Genomic DNA, 18579 nt, shown 5'->3' on the forward strand with positions numbered 1-18579 from the left:
GGACACATGTTCTGTTGACCTGCCAGCCAATTCAAAGTTAAGCTATTGAAAACAGACTTCCACCTCCAAAATTGCAGTTCCTATGGTTTCCACTAGATGTCAGTCTTTATACATGGTGTCTGGCTTGTTTTTTGAAAAACCAACAAGGATTAGTTGTTTATCCTCAGGGAGCTCTATGGTAAAGTTAGTCTCATTGCGCGCGTGACAGAGGGAGCGCACTGTGATATTTTCCTTTCCTATTGAAAATAGTCCGCTCCATATGAAATGTTGTTTATTTAGATATTAGAGTACTTAATAAGGAATTAGAAACGTTGTTTGATTTGTTTGGAAAAACTTAACTAGTCACTTTTGGAACTGCCATGTCTGCATTCTGAACAGGTGGATTACTGAACTCAATGATGCCTACTAAAAATGGACTATTTGGGATATAAAAGGAATTTATCGAACAAAACGACCATTCATTGTGTTCCTGGGACTCTTGTGATTGCGATCAGAGTAAGATTTTCAAAGGTAATTGACTTATTTTGTTGCTATTTGGGATTGTGTGATGCCTGTGCTTGTTTGGATAATATGCTGTTGTGGGGCGCTGACCTCAGATAATCGAATGCTGTGCTTTCGCCATAAAGCCTTTTTGAAATCCGACGATGCGGTTAGATTGCCAAGATTCTAAGCTAAAGAATCATGGATGACACTTGTATTATCATGAATGTTTAATATTGCATTTATTGTATTTTGAATTTGGTGCTCTGCAATTTCACCGATGTTGTCAAGGTGGGTCGCTAGCGGAACGCCTGCACAAGAAAAGTTTAAGGAAAAACCACATGAATTTCATGTGATCACCTGATTTCATGTGAAGCAATGTGACAACGATCTTGTGAAATAAATGTGACAATAAGGATGCAACATTTCAACATGTGATATCGTTACACTCTACATGTGACAACATTTGAGCACATGAAAACATGATCTTGTGATTTATTTATTTTTTACAACATGGGGATACAACATTTCAACATGTGATACCATGAAATTACATGACAGCATTTAAGCACATGCGAAAGCCAATTACCCGAGATGTCAAGCGTCCTTTAGAATACCATACTTTAAAAAGGCGTAATTGATGTGTGTAGTTCCCGGTTTGTTCCGAGGACGTTATTAGGATGTTCTCAGAACGTTGTGTCATTGTCCCCTGGAGGTTGTCTAGTTGCGGTGAAAATACGGTAAATCTACAGCTAGTTTCTGTATTTGTACAGCTAAACTCAGGTGTTAATGTTAAAGGACAGTATGCTGCTGATTACTTGGGACTCAAGCTCACTTGGGATTTGAACTCACAACCTTTTGGTACAGTAGCTAGCTACCTGAAGATCCTGCTGCGCCACCAGGTCTATGGACATAATGGAGATTGGCTATATATTTATAGCCAAGAATATTTTTCTGCACAATTTCAGTAAAAAATATACATCAACTTGGTGATATTTCTATAAAATGACAGTATGCTTCTGTAATCTGATTTTAATTACTGTAAAAACTTGTATAATTTTGTACTGTGACCAAAATTGGGACTCCGCTTTAAATGGGATTTGAACTAATAACCCCTTGCTTGCTACCAACCTGTCCTGCTACAGCGCAGCTACACGATCAGATCTGTGAGCATAAAATATATGGCCACAGACTTATTGGCAAAAATGCATTCCTGCACTTTGCTAAAAACCTGCCCAGATTCAAGTAAATATTTGTACAATTGTCACCACCAACATTATATCAACATAAAACTAGCAGTGATCAAGGACACTTGACAGAGTATCCAATAATTATTTGTGGATTTAAACTTGCAACCTCTTGGTTGGAAGTGCCTCGTTCTTTCTGCAGTGCCACCAGGTTCATAATTATTACTTGGAACATATATTAACAGTCTCAAAAAATAAGGCTTATGGTTAGGGTACAGTGTTGTTCCCTGGGGTACAAAAATGGAAACTTCCCAACTACACATATAAACTCACATGGTACAGTTCGGTACTGATAGAGGAAATTATAGTTGAAATGATTAATTATGTATACATTATTGATTAGAACCATTTATTCTAATACTCTTGGGAAGTTTAAGGGGGAAGAGATGCTATAGCTTTTCAGACAGATAAGAAATGTTTGGGTGGTGTTCCATTAGTGGAGAAAAGTATATCTTTTAGACAGTTTGGAATGTAGTTATATGGGGGAGTAGAGGGAGAGTCCAGACCTAAAAACAATGGGCTCTTGTGAGAATCGGAGAGAGGGTGGGAAACTGATGATGTCATTTGCAGTTTATAACCTGTGGAAATATGTGTATGTGGTTAGTACTCATCAAGAATAAATGCTGAACTTATTTTTAAGACTGGTCTCTTGCTAATTCATGAAATAATATATGCCATTTAGCAGACGCTTTTATCCAAAGCGACTTACAGTCATGTGTGCATACATTCTACGTATGGGTGGTCCCGGGAATCGAACCCACTACCCTGGCGTTACAAGCGCCATGCTCTACCAACTGAGCTACAGAAGGACCAAATAGATAAGAGTGTGAATTTGGTTTTGGTTGCAAAACAATAAGGAATTTAGAAATTCCTCTATCAGGTACCTTGTAGGTATTGGACATTTTTCTACCCATTATCTTGAATAGAAGGTACGCTCATCGCTGTGCTTTAAAATATAGCTAGGGGCAATGTACTGATTGGGGCTCATGAGCATATTTGAGGGTGTGGTAAAACAAATGTGTGTTTGTGCCAACCGTCAGTGGAAGTGTTGGAGCAATTTGAGTGTTTGATGGTTATGCAAGTAAAGAAAATCTTAACACTGTTTTGCAAACTTTAAGAGAATGTGCCAATAATGAGTTGCACTGTAAAGAGGTTATTATACAGTTTTTTTATAACTTAATGTCAACTTGTTGCTGTGAATTTGTCAATTCTTAACTGGAAACTACTCGTCAGTAAGTTATTCTAAAAAGGTCACAATAACTTACTGACAAAACATTGCCAGTAACCTACAAGACACTTGCTGCCACTAGCAATCCTTGCCAGTAACCTACTGTGCCTTCACTGACATTTCTGTTGACAACATGCACGTTACTTGCTGATTGGCAGCATACTGTAGCAGCGTCAGCCTTTCATAAGATTGCAGGAGTGGCTTTTTAGAGGTGTCGCTTCAGCTAGCTCTTTTTGGTCCCCCATGAGAGGGAAAATCATCCCAGTTCATGTGCTCTGTTGTATTCTATTCATAAACATTCATATTGTACACTGTCAGTGCATGTGATACCAAAGAGCCATGTTATTGTAATACACACTTTCCTACCAGACTGTCAGGTCAGTGAACATGGAGATTAGGTACAGTAAATTACTGTGAATTTCACAATAACCCACATGCAATTAGTTAATAGCAAGTCATTGAAAAGAAAAAGATTAACGTCATATGAAAACAGCTGCCTTTAAATATTTTGGAAGTAGCAGCTCTTGATTGCCACAAGTTCTTACATGCAGAAATGACAGTGTCAAAAGTGGTGCTCAACCATCAACATAACAATAAAACCAATATTAGCTAAAAATGGCCTGGTGTCTAGTTTAAAGCTGATGTGCAAAATTGATGTCAAGGCTGACGTGCAAACAAAATCTCCACCCTGCTGACCCTCAACACTGGAGCCCCACAAGGATGCGTTCTCAGCCCTCTCCTGTACTCCCTGTTCACCCATAACTGCGTGGTCATGCACACCTCCAACTCAATCATCAAGTTTGCAGACAACACTACAGTAGTAGGCTTGAATAACAACAACGATGAGACTGCCTACAGGGTTGAAGTGAGGGCCCGCGGAGTGTGGTGTCAGGAAAATAACCACTCACTCAACGTCAACAAAACAAATTAGATAATCGTGGACATCAGGAAACAGTAGAGGGAGAATCCCCCCTCCATGTCGATGGGACAGTAGTGGAGAATGTGTAAAGTTAAGTTCCTCGGTGTACACATCACGGACAAACTGAAATGGTCACCGCACAGCAGCTCCTCTTCAACCTCAGGAGGCTGAAGAAATTTGAATTGTCGCCAAAAACACTAACTTTTATAGTTAGTATCACCATCTGGTATAGCAACTGTTCCGCCCACAACCGTAAGGCTCTCCAGAGTGGTAATGCGGTCTGCACAACGCATCACCGTGGGCAAACTACATGCACTCCAGGACACCTACAGCACCCGATGTCACAGGAAGGCCAAAAAGATCATCAAGGACAACAACCTCCCGAGCCACTGCCTGTTCACCCCGCTATAATCAAGATGGCAAGGTCAGTACAGGTGCATCAAGGCTGGGACCGAGAGGTTGAAAAACAGCTTCTACCGCAGACTGAAAAACAGCCATCACTAACAGAGTGGCTGCTACCAACAGAGACTCAAATCTCTGGCCACTTTAATAAAAAGGTATCACTAGTCACTTTAAATAACGCCACTTTAATAATGTCTACATATCCTACATTACACATCTCATATGTATATACTGTATTCTATACCATCTACTGCATCTTGCCTATGCTGCTCTGCAATCGCTCATCCATATACATTTATATTTACACTACCGTTCAAACATTTGGGGTCACTTCAAAATGTCCTTGTTTTTGAAAGAAAAGCAAAAAACATTGTCCAATAAAATAACATCAAATTGATCAGAAATACAGTGTAAATACAACATTGTTAATGTTATAAATGACTGGTGGAACTGGAAACGGCAGATTTTATTATTATCAGCAACCATCAGTCCTGTGTTCCAATGGCACGTTGTGTTAGCTAATCCAAGTTTATCATTTTAAAAGGCAAATTGATCATTATAAAACCCTTTTGCAATTATTTTAGCACAGCTGAAAACTGTAGTACTGATTAAAGAAGCAATAAAACTGGCCTTCTTTAGACTAGTTGAGTATCTGGAACATCAGCATTTGTGGGTTTGATTACAGGCTCAAAATGGCCAGAAACAAATACCATTATTCTCAAACTCGTCAGTCTATTCTTGTTCTGAAAAATGAAGGCTATTCCATGCGAGAAATTGCCAAGAAACTGTAGATCTCGTACAACGCTGTGTACTCCTCCCTTCACAGAACAGCGCAAACTGTCTAACCAGAATAGAAAGAGGAATGGGAGGCCCCAGTGCAGAACTGAGCAAGAGGACAAGTACATTAGTGTGTCTAGTTTGAGAAACAGGCGCCTCACAAGTCATCAACTGGCAGCTTCATTAAAAATAGTACCTGCAAAACACCAGTCTCAACGTCAACAATGAAGAGGATATTGGACTCCTGGTTGAGACTGAACAAATGAACAACGAAACAGCACAGCAAGTATGTGAAAGAAATAGGTTTTGATTATGTTTTACTGGTAATGGGGACATAAGTAAATGCCAACAATATAACTTTTTGGTCAGTGTGTGTTTCAACTATTTAACTGTACTAGAATGCTTAAAAAGGCCACAACAATTTTAAATAAATCAGTATCGTTTTTTTTTTGTCAAGGAAAATATAATATCGGTGCATCCCTATTTGAGAGTAGTGGATATATATTCTTGGTAACAAATAACCATCTTGTGGAACTGCTGAGACATTAATGCACTCTTGACCAAAAGGTTGCAAGTTCAAATCCTGAGAGCCTTTATGCACATATAGGCAGAGATTCTAAAATCAGATCTGCACCAGCTATGTGGGTTTCGGCAATCGCATGTTTACATTTGATTTAATCTTGAATTTAACGTCAATTGTCCCTGAGCACAGCTACTTATTCATTGGTGTTGTTGTCAGATAATTGCATTATTATTTACTTGAAACTTTTAGCGAAGTGCAGAAATGTATTTTGAAAGTGAAAATGCACGGGTGCCAATATATCCTCCAAACAGTCTTCAAGGGCATGATCACTTTTATACAACATATTCAAATAACAATTGACGTATTTTCATTAAAAACATTATTTTGATTAATTTATTCATACTATTTCATCCTTCCACAAGATCTAGTCCGAAAACAAATCTAGGGTTACTACCCAAGCCGGTGGGTCGTTCATTCTATCCGTTCGGTTGCCAAAGACGCGACCCAGTTCAGTCTTTTTGTTCTATATCTATGGACGCGATCCAGTTGTTCGTTCTAAAATTGTTCCATTGTCATACTGGCTGGCAACGTTCTTTTCCCTTCTTTGCTCGCTAGCCAACTACAGCTAACTTACAGTCACATGAAAAACTGCAGCCTGAATAACAGCAAAGTAGCTGCATTTGTTCAAGCTGTATTCTAGTGACATTTATTTTGATACATCCATAACAATGAGCTAATGAGGTGTGATTTCGCCTGGCATTGAGAATGTGCTCACTCGTCAGGACACTGTTGTTCCGAGGAGCTAGCCAACAACACAGCTACAGTAACACAATCACTTCAAACTGAAAAGCTGGAAAGACTGCAAATTAGCTGCGTTTCATTTGACCTTGTTTCAATTGACTTTTTTTTTGTACAGTGGGGAGAATAAGTATTTGATACACTGCCGATTTTGCAGGTTTTCCTACTTACAAATCTTGTAGAGGTCTGTCATTCTTATCATAGGTACACTTCAACTGTGAGAGACGGAATCTAAAACAAAAATCCAGAAAATCACATTGTATGATTTTTAAGTAATTAATTTGCATTTTATTGCATGACATAAGTATTTGATACATCAGAAAAGCAGAACTTACTTTTTGGTACAGAAACCTTTGTTTGCAATTAAAGAGATCATACATTCCCTGTAGTTCTTGACCAGGTTTGCACACACTGCAGCAGGGATTTTTGCCCACTCCTCCATACAGACCTGCTCCAGATCCTTCAGGTTTCGGGGCTGTCGCTGGGCAATAGACTTTCAGCTCCCTCCAAAGATGTTCTATTGGGTTCAGGTCTGGAGACTGGCTAGGCCACTCCAGGACCTTGAGATGCTTCTTACGGAGCCACTCCTTAGTTGCCCTGGCTGTGTGTTTCGGGTCGTTGTCATGCTGGAAGACCCAGCCACGACTCATCTTGTCACGTTCTGACCTTAGTTCCTTTGTTAATGTCTTTGTTTTAGTATGGTCAGGGCGTGAGTTGGGTGGGTTGTCTATGTTCCGATTTCTATGTTGTGGTTTTGCATTTGGCCTGGTATGGTATGGTTCTCAATCAGAGGCAGGTGTCGTTAGTTGTCTCTGATTGAGAATCATACTTAGGTAGCCTTTTCCCACTTGTGTTTCGTGGGTGTTTATTTTCCGTGTCAGTGTTTGTTTCCACATGGAGCTGTTTCGGCTTTGTTTTGTCACGTTGTCGTTTATTGTTTTGTTCAGTGTTCTTATTAAAAACCAAGATGAACACTTACCACGCTGTGTATTGGTCCGATCCTTGCTACTCCTCCTCAGAAGAGGAAAGCCGTTACACATCTTCAATGCTCTTACTGAGGAGAGGAGGTTGTTGGCCAAGATCTCACGATACATGGCCCCATCCATCCTCCCCTCAATACGGTGCAGTCGTCCTGTCCCCTTTGCAGAAGCATCCCCAAAGAATGTTTCCACCTCCATGCTTCACAGTTGGGATGGTGTTCTTGGGGTTGTACTCATCCTTCTTCCTCCAAACACAGCGAGTGGAGTTTAGACCAACAAAAAAATACTATTTTTGTCTCATCAGACCACATGACCTTCTCCCATTCCTCCTCTGGATCATCCAGATGGTCATTGGCAAACTTCAGACGGGCCTGGACATGCGCTGGCTTGAGCAGGGGACCTTGCTCCATGACGGCGTAGTGTTTTACTAATGGTTTTCTTTGAGACTGTGGTCCCAGCTCTCTTCAGGTCATTCACCAGGTCCTGCCGTGTAGTTCTGGGCTGATCTCTCACCTTCCTCATGATCATTGATGCCCCACGAGGTGAGATCTTGCATGGAGCCCCAGACAGAGGGTGATTGACCATCATCTTGAACTGTGAGAGCTGGAATTCTTACTGGTTGGTAGGTGATCAAATACTTATGTCATGCAATAAATATGATTTTTTTCTGGATTTTTGTTTTAGATTCCACCTCACAGTTGAAGTGTACCTATGATTAAAACAATTACAGACCTCTACATGCTTTGTAAGTAGCGAAACCTTCAAAATCGGTAGTGTATCAAATACTTGTTCTCCCCACTGTTTATATCCATAAAAATGATGCCAGCTGATTCATGATTTAGACTGGTTGAGAAATGCTCCCTGCCTTTGTCTCGTCCCGACACATTCATTAATATGGGACAGCAGAAAATCTCATTCCAATATTGACACAATGTTGCAAATATTGGAGAGACAGCTAGGTTTAGACAAATCTCCACTGTTGAAAATGAAATGTTAGTCTAAAAGAAATAGTAAAGATCAAGTGTATAACTTGCCTGGCTGGGTTGATGAGACAGTGCAGTCAGATGGAACAGAGTAGAGTAAAGAGGCATTTTAACGTCATAGATTTAGTCGGTGGTAACTTGTAGAATAGACACCGGCTGGAACGTGGTTTTAACCAATCAGCATTCAGGATTAGACCCACAAATAGGAGCTGGACCAAGGCACCCGGACGCCAAGACCAGACAAACATTAGATCATACTCCTATGAATTTATGGGTTATGAACTTTAATCCAAAGACAGGTAGCCTATGAAAATTCCCCACCAGATGTAGATGAAAACTATAAGAGATGTACTGTTGTTGACGTATCAGAGAGTAGCAAACCTCCCTTTACTTCAAACATAGCTAGGCACGGAAGGCTATAACAAAGCGCAACTATGCTTCTTCAAGAGGCACCTTGGTACTAGTGAGTGACCTTAGTGATAAAACAAGAGCTTCATCAGATCCAATTAGACCATGTAAAGTTGACGTAAGTTTGATGTAAGGTTGGTTGACTCCCGGTAGAGTGGGAATTGGCAGAATCGGAGGCCACTCAGTGACACAGCTCTGTAATTCCTAAAAGGGTGTCAACATGAGCTCTAGATTGAATTAACTGCCTAACGGTGTCCACTTCTCTTCAGCCTCCTCTTCTCAGCCAGCCAGGGTTTATAGGGCTTACATTTATAATATATCTGATCACAGATCAGCCAAGGATTTCCTCTGGAAAAATGTGTAGCAGTTGGGGAAAGGTTGAACGGGAGATCTCTACCCCTCTTGTTTTGGGGTTCCGGGGTTCCCCCCAGATACGTTTTATGTAGAAGGACTGAGAAGCTCAGTTCGTGACATTTTTTAAAAGGTCATTCTACTCCAAAACTAATTAAAATAAAAACTGTGCTGACATCTAAAATAAAACATCCACCTCCAGAAATGAGCCCAATAATATATTGGTAAAACATTGGACCATGCATGGTTCATATTATCAGGTATGCTAAGCATTATCACCTGTAGCCCAACTGATGCAGCATTATGGCTATAAACAAATAGGCTGAAGCATGGGGTTGCCTATCTGCATTTACCCGATTGGGCTCATCATTAGCTGGATCTAAATGTAATCTTTTAAAATTAGTTAGCATCCTATTGATTAATTTTATGTCCCAAAAATGTGCATAAACACAGTGATGTACACCTACCTATTAGGGTAACTCCCCACCCGGGGTAAATGCCTGCCTGTACTTCTTACAAAAACCACTATTTTTTTCTCCCACTTCCCTGGTTGCCACTAATCTTGCTTGACTAAAAATGTAATCTGTCTTATCACAATTTAAGTCACTACAGGGGACAAAAATGGAGGTAAAGTCACATTTTACCCCAAGTTACCCTACAACTGACGTGTTACATTTAGCCCTACTCTCCCCTATGCACTCAAGGTGATGGGGGAGCAGTAACGTGCTTAACCATGACACTACTAAAAACCCAGGGTTTAAAATGGTGCAGTTCTCACATATTTACACATTTAGAAATAAATAAAAGTAGGAATGGAATGCTGGGAACCTACAGTTTTTATTTTTACAAAGGCAATTAATACTGCAGTTTTCAGCCTCCCGAGTGGTGCAATGGTCTAAGGCAGTGCTAGCTGTGCCACTAGAGATTCTGGGTTCGAGTCCAGGCTCTGTTGCAACCGGGAAACTCATAGGGCGGCGCACAATTGGCCCACCGTCACCCGGGTTAGGGGACAGTTTAGCCTGCAGGGACGTCCTTGTCCCTTCGCGCACTTGTGACTCCTGTGACGGGCCGGGCGCAGTGCACGCTGACATGGTCGCCGGATGTACGGTGTTTCTTCCGAAACATTAGTGCAGCTGGCTTCCGTGTTAAGTTGGCATTGTGTCAAGAAGCAGTACGGCTTGGGTTGTGCTTGGGCTGGGTTGTGTGTTTCGGAGAACACACGGTTCTCGACCTTCGCCTCTCCCGAGTCTATACGGGAGTTGCAGAGGTGAGACAAGACTAACTACCAATTGGATACCACGAAATTGGGGAGAAAGAAAAATTGCAAGAATTGTTGTGCTTTGATTGGTTGTCAGAATGCAGGTTTCCCTCCCTATGGCAAGCGTAGCTTGAATGCACCTCGAGAGGAATGTTTCTCTCTTGTAAAACACACAAGTGGTCTAGGTAAATAGTCTATTCTACGATGGTGTTGTCTGATTTTTCTAATTATTACTAGTTTTGTTGACTGAGGAAAAGTAAATGTGGACTGTACTAGCATCAAAGTGCACCTTAACAGAAATATTTGTTTATGTTTAATATTTTCGGGGTATGGCGGCAATGATTTTCCTGTGGCGCAGCGGCAGTTAAATGAGTGCAGCGGAAACCTGGATCAGCCAACAAGGGCTTTAGAAAGGTGTTACACAGTTATCACAGATCTGTGGAGTGTTGAGTGTCCAAACAGACAAGATGACACAGAGGTGTCCACTGTCGACACGTTCCCTCACCTCATCAACGCTAACTTCTTTCATTGCTTGCTGACAGACGTGAGTTGGTTATTCAAGGTAATTTGTCTACTTTGTTTGAAAAGGCTTATAGTCCTTGTAAAAAGGTTGAACACAGACAACCCTACTGCACTTTTCACAAATAGGAGATATGGTGATTTCAACAGGGGACACGCAACAGAGGCTGCTTTGCAAAGGCAGGGGAGAGAGGGAAAGCAGAGACTGAGTATATAGCCTTGCGTGGTGTAGCATTAACAGTGTGGTTGTGATCAGTGCTTTGAACAGCACAGAGACAGGGGCTGTCAGGCAGACGCTCTACTCTGCTCACCCTGAAATAATATTTGATGCCAGCCGCAGCTCCTTTGAATGCAACTTTGGAAACCAAAAGAAGAAAATAATTTTTGAAAAGGGTATTTAGTTTGTTTCTCACCCCAAGTTTTTTATTTTGTTTATCAAAGAGAATATCATCACAAAATGTTAAATAACTCACCGACACACTGCAGGACTACCATGAGGCTAGACAAAAAAGGTGACACGCAGATCGGCAGGACAGGCAAACAGACAGCAAAATCGCAGTCCCATCACACATCTCCCCAAACAAAATAAATGAAGCACACCACACAGCTCAGCTTAAACACACAAACACCTGTGAGGACAATACCATAGCTGCCACTAGACACACACAGGCGCACACACACGCGCTCACACCTGACACGGTCCACTTTCATAGCTGCCAGGGTGCTAGACACACAGCGGGAGGGTAAACAGGAGTAGTGGTTTCACTACAACACAGGGCCTGTCTCTCTCTGGCACATAAACAGACTGATACTGGACTGACTGGCAGGATATGTGGTACTTTTATCTGCCCAATACGCACTGTCAGTCCGCTCAACACGACCACACACACAGGCATACCCCACACACAAACACTTCATAATAATAAATCAGTCATAATGAACTCTTATTTAAAAACACAGGCCTACTGTTATTTGTCTAATTGAGAACATAGTTGTCTGGACCAATATTAGACTCGACCGATACAGTAACTTCAGAAGCCCCTGCCCACCATAGACTGTATATTTAAAGCTACACACAGCTCAGTTTGCCTGTTATAGAAAGGGAGAGAAAATGTGTAGTCTGCCACAAAAGTGAGATCTCACACTGAACCCTTCCATTGACATTTTTCAGTGAGAGGCTTCACAGAGAGAATCCTGAAATCTCTATTTGAGGAAAGACCATACAACAGAGGAGATAGGACAGATGGAATTTCATGTTGGGTGGGGGAAAATAGCCATTTCAGCTTAAAATTTGTGTTCACCTTTTCAACTAGGCCCATCTCTAGACACTATGGCAATCATTCACAATAATCAACAGTAAAATACTTACAGCAGTCGTCAAAGTGGTAAGCTATATTAGTATTTTTTATTTGAATACAAAATACAAAAACCTAATAGTTTGTAATAACTGGTGACTGGAATGGCTGAAGGTCAAAAGTAACAAATGTATTTGCTTATTTTTAGACCTATTGTTTGTAAACAATATACAGTACTATTCCAACACATAACATGTCCAGAGTGGGCTCCCTGATACTTTTAGTGATATGACCCATGTTATACATATAAATTGACACTATAGGTAATTAACCAATTACAGCCCTCCTTTAGGATCGCACATTCAGCTAATTTATCAGCAGAGTGAGTAAAGGGAAATCTATTTTGTTGGTGGTGCTCATAAAATGTATCAAAACTTCAGAATTAGCAGAATGCCCACTCTGGAAATGTGATGGACTTAGGGTAGTTTTGATATTGAATAAATTAATGTGAACATTTGTATTTGAGAATCCAGACATAGGTATATTCTATATGATAACCTACTCCTTATAAAATGTGCTCTATGACACTAAGATGTATGTATCATAGGGTCTTACGGGAGCCCACTTTCACCATGATTTTCTCAAACATGGTTTGTTTTACAAATGTAAAAAGCATTCCAGAACATACTTCCTCTCAATGAAATGTCTATGTGAGAATTGCCAGCAATTCTCACATAGATAAACCAAATATGTACTGCTCCAGCTGGCATGGAATCGCCCTGTAAGATTACATGTCATTGGGGAAACCCCTACGCCCCACCCAACCTATCACAATCCAAAAATTCCAGGATATTGCTCGAACAAACCGCTGCACGGACATTTCGGTTGAATGCATTCAGTTGTGCAACTGACTAGGTATCCCTCCCGAGTTCAATGAACAGTGCCTACCCCGAAACTAGGGGGCGGGGTACTCGTGTGTGATAGAAATCTAACTACTGCAGAGGACCTATGTCAAAACAGTGTGTGTACTTATGTGCACAGAGGCAGCGGAAAGCCAATGTTGACCGACGGAGTAATCGTTAAGCTATTATTCTTGCCAAACAAAGGATCCAGTGAGTGGGACAGGGATAGCAAATCCAAGCTCAGTAAAATGTCAAATAAACAACGATTATACTCCACGGCTAGCTATACGGAGTACAGCTGCACCAAAATACAGCTCCATTTTGTCATGCATCCAAATAAGATGTATTTCAACAGTCTGTATTGGTTGGCCTATATAACTAGCAATCTGAATAAATCCGACAGAAATGTTAAATGACACGCTCGAGTACAAAATTACGTTACATCGCAAGCGCCCCACACTAAAAACGAGGCAATCTGAAATAATCACATATGAATAACAATACTAATTTAGCAAGCAACATAAATTAATTCAGTAACAGTATAGCTTAGTAAACATGCTGAAAATAGATAATGTGAGAATTTATTCTCATTCATTTAAATATAATATTCGAGTCTGTGACACTGACAGAATCTGGCTCGTGCTGCTCTGCTTTGCCAGGCTAGCTGCAGCTTGCGTACAAGACATGAATTATTCAAATCAAAAAACTGTTTTCTACACAGCGAGAAAATGCTGCAAGTTACACCTTCGTGAACATATATTTTATTTAGCGTATACAAACCATTGAAAAGATACAAATGACAAAAAAAACATCTGTAAATCACTCGGAGTATAGGAGTCGAGGAATACGGTCAAGTAGTAATGTTACAGTAGCGAGCTATCGTTAACCGTTTGACAGGCTAGAGAAGCCGATGCATGACAGCCACAACTCATCTAGCTAGCTGGCCACAACCCGGTGGAGAGCAAAGACAGCACTGACAATCACATAAAATGAACACACAACGGTAGCCGGAGATGGCATCAAACGATTTAGATATATTTAGAAATTACCCGTTAGAATTCCGACTCGAATTTGGTGGTCGTGGTTGGTTAAAATCATCCCTTCCGACGCCATGTTTTACCACCGCTCTCGCCCGCACTTTAGGATCCAGAGAGAATCGATAGCAGAGCACATCGAACGAGTGGAGGAGGCGGGATGAGGAACATATGGGGGGGGGGTTCCACTAGTTACCACAGCCACAAAGTTTTTTAAAAATCGTTTTATCGTAAAAATTAATGAAAACAAAAAATTGCATTTTGCTCTTAATTTAAGGTTAGGGTTAGGAATACGGTTAACAGTGTTTAAGGTTAGGGTTAACCTTAGGTTTAAAAACACATTTTAGGAAGAAAATGTATATAAATGGGCGTGGTTTGTGACTTTGTGTATGGGGTAACTAGTGACGACCAAGGCAACCAGGCAGGAGAAGCCGAGTTCAGACCATGCAGAAATCAGATTGTTCATAGACACATTTATATTTAGAACTAACCCACACTTATTTACAGTGCGTGGGCGCTCAGAAACGAGTGTAAATATACAGTATATGCGTGCATTATTGCGGAAATACTTACAAGTATGCTGTATCCGAAATGAGAGGTGCTTACAGGCCTAATGCGCATAATGAAATGCCTTAGTCAACTCCTCGCTGGGAAGTGTACTACTGTTTTTTCCAACAGGCCTGGGATTTTATGGCACAGTTGGTAGGTAGCGCGGAGTCACTGGGCTGCATGTGAGAATACTACTGTTTCTTCACAGCTAGCTACAACGCATGTGCCACTGTTTCTCAGTGTTGTAGTGGTACCCGGAGAAATGGTTATAACCTACTATATTTTGCCAACAACTTACCAAACGGCCTTCCTAGCGAAGTAAAGACGCCCTGAGTGAAAAATAGTTTTCCTAATAGTTTTTGCAGGGTTTCACTGTCTGTTTATATAGCACAACACAAATTGCGCACCTAGCAAGCGTAGGCTAACTGTGTTTATGTGCTGTACAACAATGTAGGCCTACAGTGTACCTTTGATTTTGCAAAACAAATACCCTCCCGATTGATACAAATCATCATGACGTAATTCTACCAGGTAGGCCTACTTTGCAGTCACATTTAATTGGCAAGGTTTTTGGGGAATGCCGTTAGAAATGTTCATTCAAACAGTACATGATGACAGAATTGCGCATGGCAAAGATTCAACCAAGACTTCGGACAACTTTTTTACTACCTTGTTTTCAGACCCATTGTTGCATTTTAGTTAGCATTTACTGATAAACTCTTTATGAAGAAGCTGTTATTTAGAACTGAAAAGGGTTCTTTGGGCTATGCCCATAGACTAACCAATTGAATGGCAGTAAATAAAAGGCATGTGATGTATCAGAAATTGTGTAATGGAATTATAGTCAACCTTAAACGGTATATAATTAATTATACGACAATAGTTATGTTAGGTATACTCCTTCTCCGGCCTCTAGGTCATCAGGCTGCTGATTATCCCGCACACCTGTCACCATCGTCTCATGCACCTGCGCCTCATGACACTCACCTGGAATCCATCACCACCTTGATTATCTTCCCTGTGCCTGTCTCTCCCCTTGGTTCTTTCCTCAGGTGTTATTGACTCCGTTTCATGTCGTTGTTTGTTTTTCGTGTTCATTGTGTCTTTATTTCTTAAAACACTCACTCCCTGAACTTGTTCCCAACTCTCAGCGCACTTGTTACAGTTTCTATGGATTTTATACCAATGTTCTGTGTAATAGCCTCAAATATACACTGCTCAAAAAAATAAAGGGAACACTAAAAGAACACATCCTAGATCTGAATTCATGAAATATTAAATATTAAATACTTTTTTCTTTAAATAGTTGAATGTGCTGACAAAATCACAAGAATTATCAATGGAAATGAAATTTATCAACCCATGGAGGTCTGGATTTGGAGTCACTCAAAATTAAAGTGGAAAACCACACTACAGGCTGATCCAACTTTGATGCAATGTCCTTAAAACAAGTCAAAATGAGGCTCCGTAGTGTGTGTGGCCTCCACGTGCCTGTATTACATTTACATTTAAGTCATTTAGCAGACGCTCTTATCCAGAGCGACTTACAAATTGGTGCATTCACCTTATGACATCCAGTGGAACAGCCACTTTACAATAGTGCATCTAAATATTTTAAGGGGGGTGAGAAGGATTACTTTATCCTATCCTAGGTATTCCTTAAAGAGGTGGGGTTTCAGGTGTCTCCGGAAGGTGGTGATTGACTCCGCTGTCCTGGCGTTGTGAGGGAGTTTGTTCCACCATTGGGGGGCCAGAGCAGCGAACAGTTTTGACTGGGCTGAGCGGGAACTGTACTTCCTCAGTGGTAGGGAGGCGAGCAGGCCAGAGGTGGATGAACGCAGTGCCCTTGTTTGGGTGTAGGGCCTGATCAGAGCCTGGAGGTACTGAGGTGCCGTTCCCCTCATAGCTCCGTAGGCAAGCACCATGGTCTTGTAGCGGATGACCTCCCTACAACGCCTGGGCATGCTCCTGATGAGGTGGCGGATGGTCCCCTTGAGGGAGCTCCTCCCAGACGTGGACAAATGATCCGCCAACTCCTGGACAGTCTGTGGTGCAACGTGGCGTTGGTGGATGGAGCGAGACATGATGTCCCAGATGTGCTCAATTGGATTCAGGTCTGGGGAACAGGCAGGCCAGTCCATAGCATCAATGCCTTCCTCTTGCAGGAACTGCTGACACACTCCAGCCACATGAGGTCTAGCATTGTCTTGCATTAGGAGGAACCCAGGGCCAACCGCACCAGCATATGGTCTCACAAGGGGTCTGTGGATCTCATCTCGGTACCTAATGGCAGTCAGGCTACCTCTGGCGAGCACATGGAGGGCTGTGCGGCCCTCCAAAGAAATGCCACCCCACACCATGACTGACCCACCGTTAAACCAGTCATGCTGGAGGATGTTGCAGGCAGCAGAACGTTCTCCACGGCGTCTCCAGACTCTGTCACATATGCTCAGTGTGAACCTGCTTTCATCTGTGAAGAGCACAGGGCGCCAGTGGCAAATTGCCAATCTTGGTGTTCTCTGGCAAATGCCAAACTTACCGGCACGGTGTTGGGCTGTAAGCACAACCCCCAACTGTGGACGCCGGGCCCTCATACCACCCTCATGGAGTCTGTTCCTTACCGTTTGAGCAGACACATGCACATTTGTGGCCTGCTGGAGGTCATTTTGCAGGCCTCTGGCAGTGCTCCTCCTTGCACAAAGGCGGAGGTAACAGTCCTGTTGCTGGGTTCTCCTACGGCCTCCTCCACATCTCCTGATGTACTGGCCTGTCTCCTGGTAGCGCCTCCATGCTCTGGACACTACGCTGACAGACACAGCAAACCTTCTTGCCACAGCTCGCATTGATGTTCCATCCAGAATAAGCTACACTACCTGAGCCACTTGTGTGGGTTGTAGACTCCGTCTCATGCTACCACTAGAGTGAAAGCACCGCTTCTGTGGCTCAGTTGGTAGAGCATGGCGCTTGTAACGCCAGGGTAGTGGGTTCGATTCCCGGGACCACCCATACGTAGAATGTATGCACACATGACTGTAAGTCGCTTTGGATAAAAGCGTCAGCTAAATGGCATATATTATTATTATTATTATAAAAGTGACAGCCAGGAAGCATAGGAACTGAGAAGTGGTCTGTGGTCACCACCTGCAGAACCACTCCTTTATTGGGGGTGTCTTGCTAATTGGCTATTCCATTTGCACAACAGCATGTGAAATGTATTGTCAATCAGTGTTGCTTCCTAAGTGGACAGTTTGATTTCACAGAAGAGTGATTGACTTGGAGTTACATTGTGTTGTTTAATTAAGAGTTCCCTTTATTTTTTTGAGCAGTGTATGTAAACAGACCATAAATGTCTTAGATGTTGTTTTCTTGGAAAGCTGTGAGTGCTATTATATGATACAATATCAGTACTTGTGTTTAAAACTTGTCTAAGTCCTATCATCAACTGATTTGAGCCAGTATATAGCTGTATGTAGACTGCATTGTTTGAATTGAGTGTTAGCACAGTGGCAGTTAATTTGAAAAATTACTGTAATCATTCTTCTAAAACTGTCTGGCTAGCTAACATATATACAGTGCGGATACATTTGTCACATTTATTGTTTTACACATTATCTTATCACAGCACTGACGAACCATGGTTGGCCAACTCCCTTACCAACATGGCTGACCTTTGGACCATCATGAGAAGGTTCATGTCCATTCTAGTATTCTAATTCCTATGTTGAATAACCCCTTTTGGTTCCAGGTAGAAGAACCTGTCTGGTTCCAGGTAGAACCCTTTTGGGTTCCATGTCCAATCCTTTTCAAAGAGGGTTCGACCTGGAACCAAAAGGTCTTCTCCTATGGGGACAGCCGCAAAACCTTTTTGGAACCCTTTTTTCGAGTAGTGTAGATATCATAAATTGAAACGTCCTTCCTACTTACCC

The 18579-nt window shown here is 41.7% G+C and overlaps 1 protein-coding gene across 2 annotated transcripts in view; it reads right to left on the bottom strand.

Annotated features, from left to right (window-relative positions):
• LOC118362206 (gephyrin-like) overlaps positions 1 to 14242 on the bottom strand; it is a 118837-nt gene extending 104595 nt beyond the window's left edge. For both annotated transcript variants that reach the window (XM_052486480.1, XM_052486479.1), the window contains exon 1: positions 14120 to 14242. In XM_052486480.1, the coding sequence (XP_052342440.1) occupies positions 14120 to 14183 (64 nt within the window). In that variant the 5' untranslated portion in view covers positions 14184 to 14242. The remainder of the gene's footprint in view (positions 1 to 14119) is intronic.
• Between the last annotated feature and the right edge of the window lie 4337 nt (positions 14243 to 18579).

The sequence above is a fragment of the Oncorhynchus keta genome, chromosome 29, assembly GCF_023373465.1.
Source record: "Oncorhynchus keta strain PuntledgeMale-10-30-2019 chromosome 29, Oket_V2, whole genome shotgun sequence".
In the NCBI taxonomy this organism is placed as follows: Eukaryota; Metazoa; Chordata; class Actinopteri; order Salmoniformes; family Salmonidae; genus Oncorhynchus; species Oncorhynchus keta.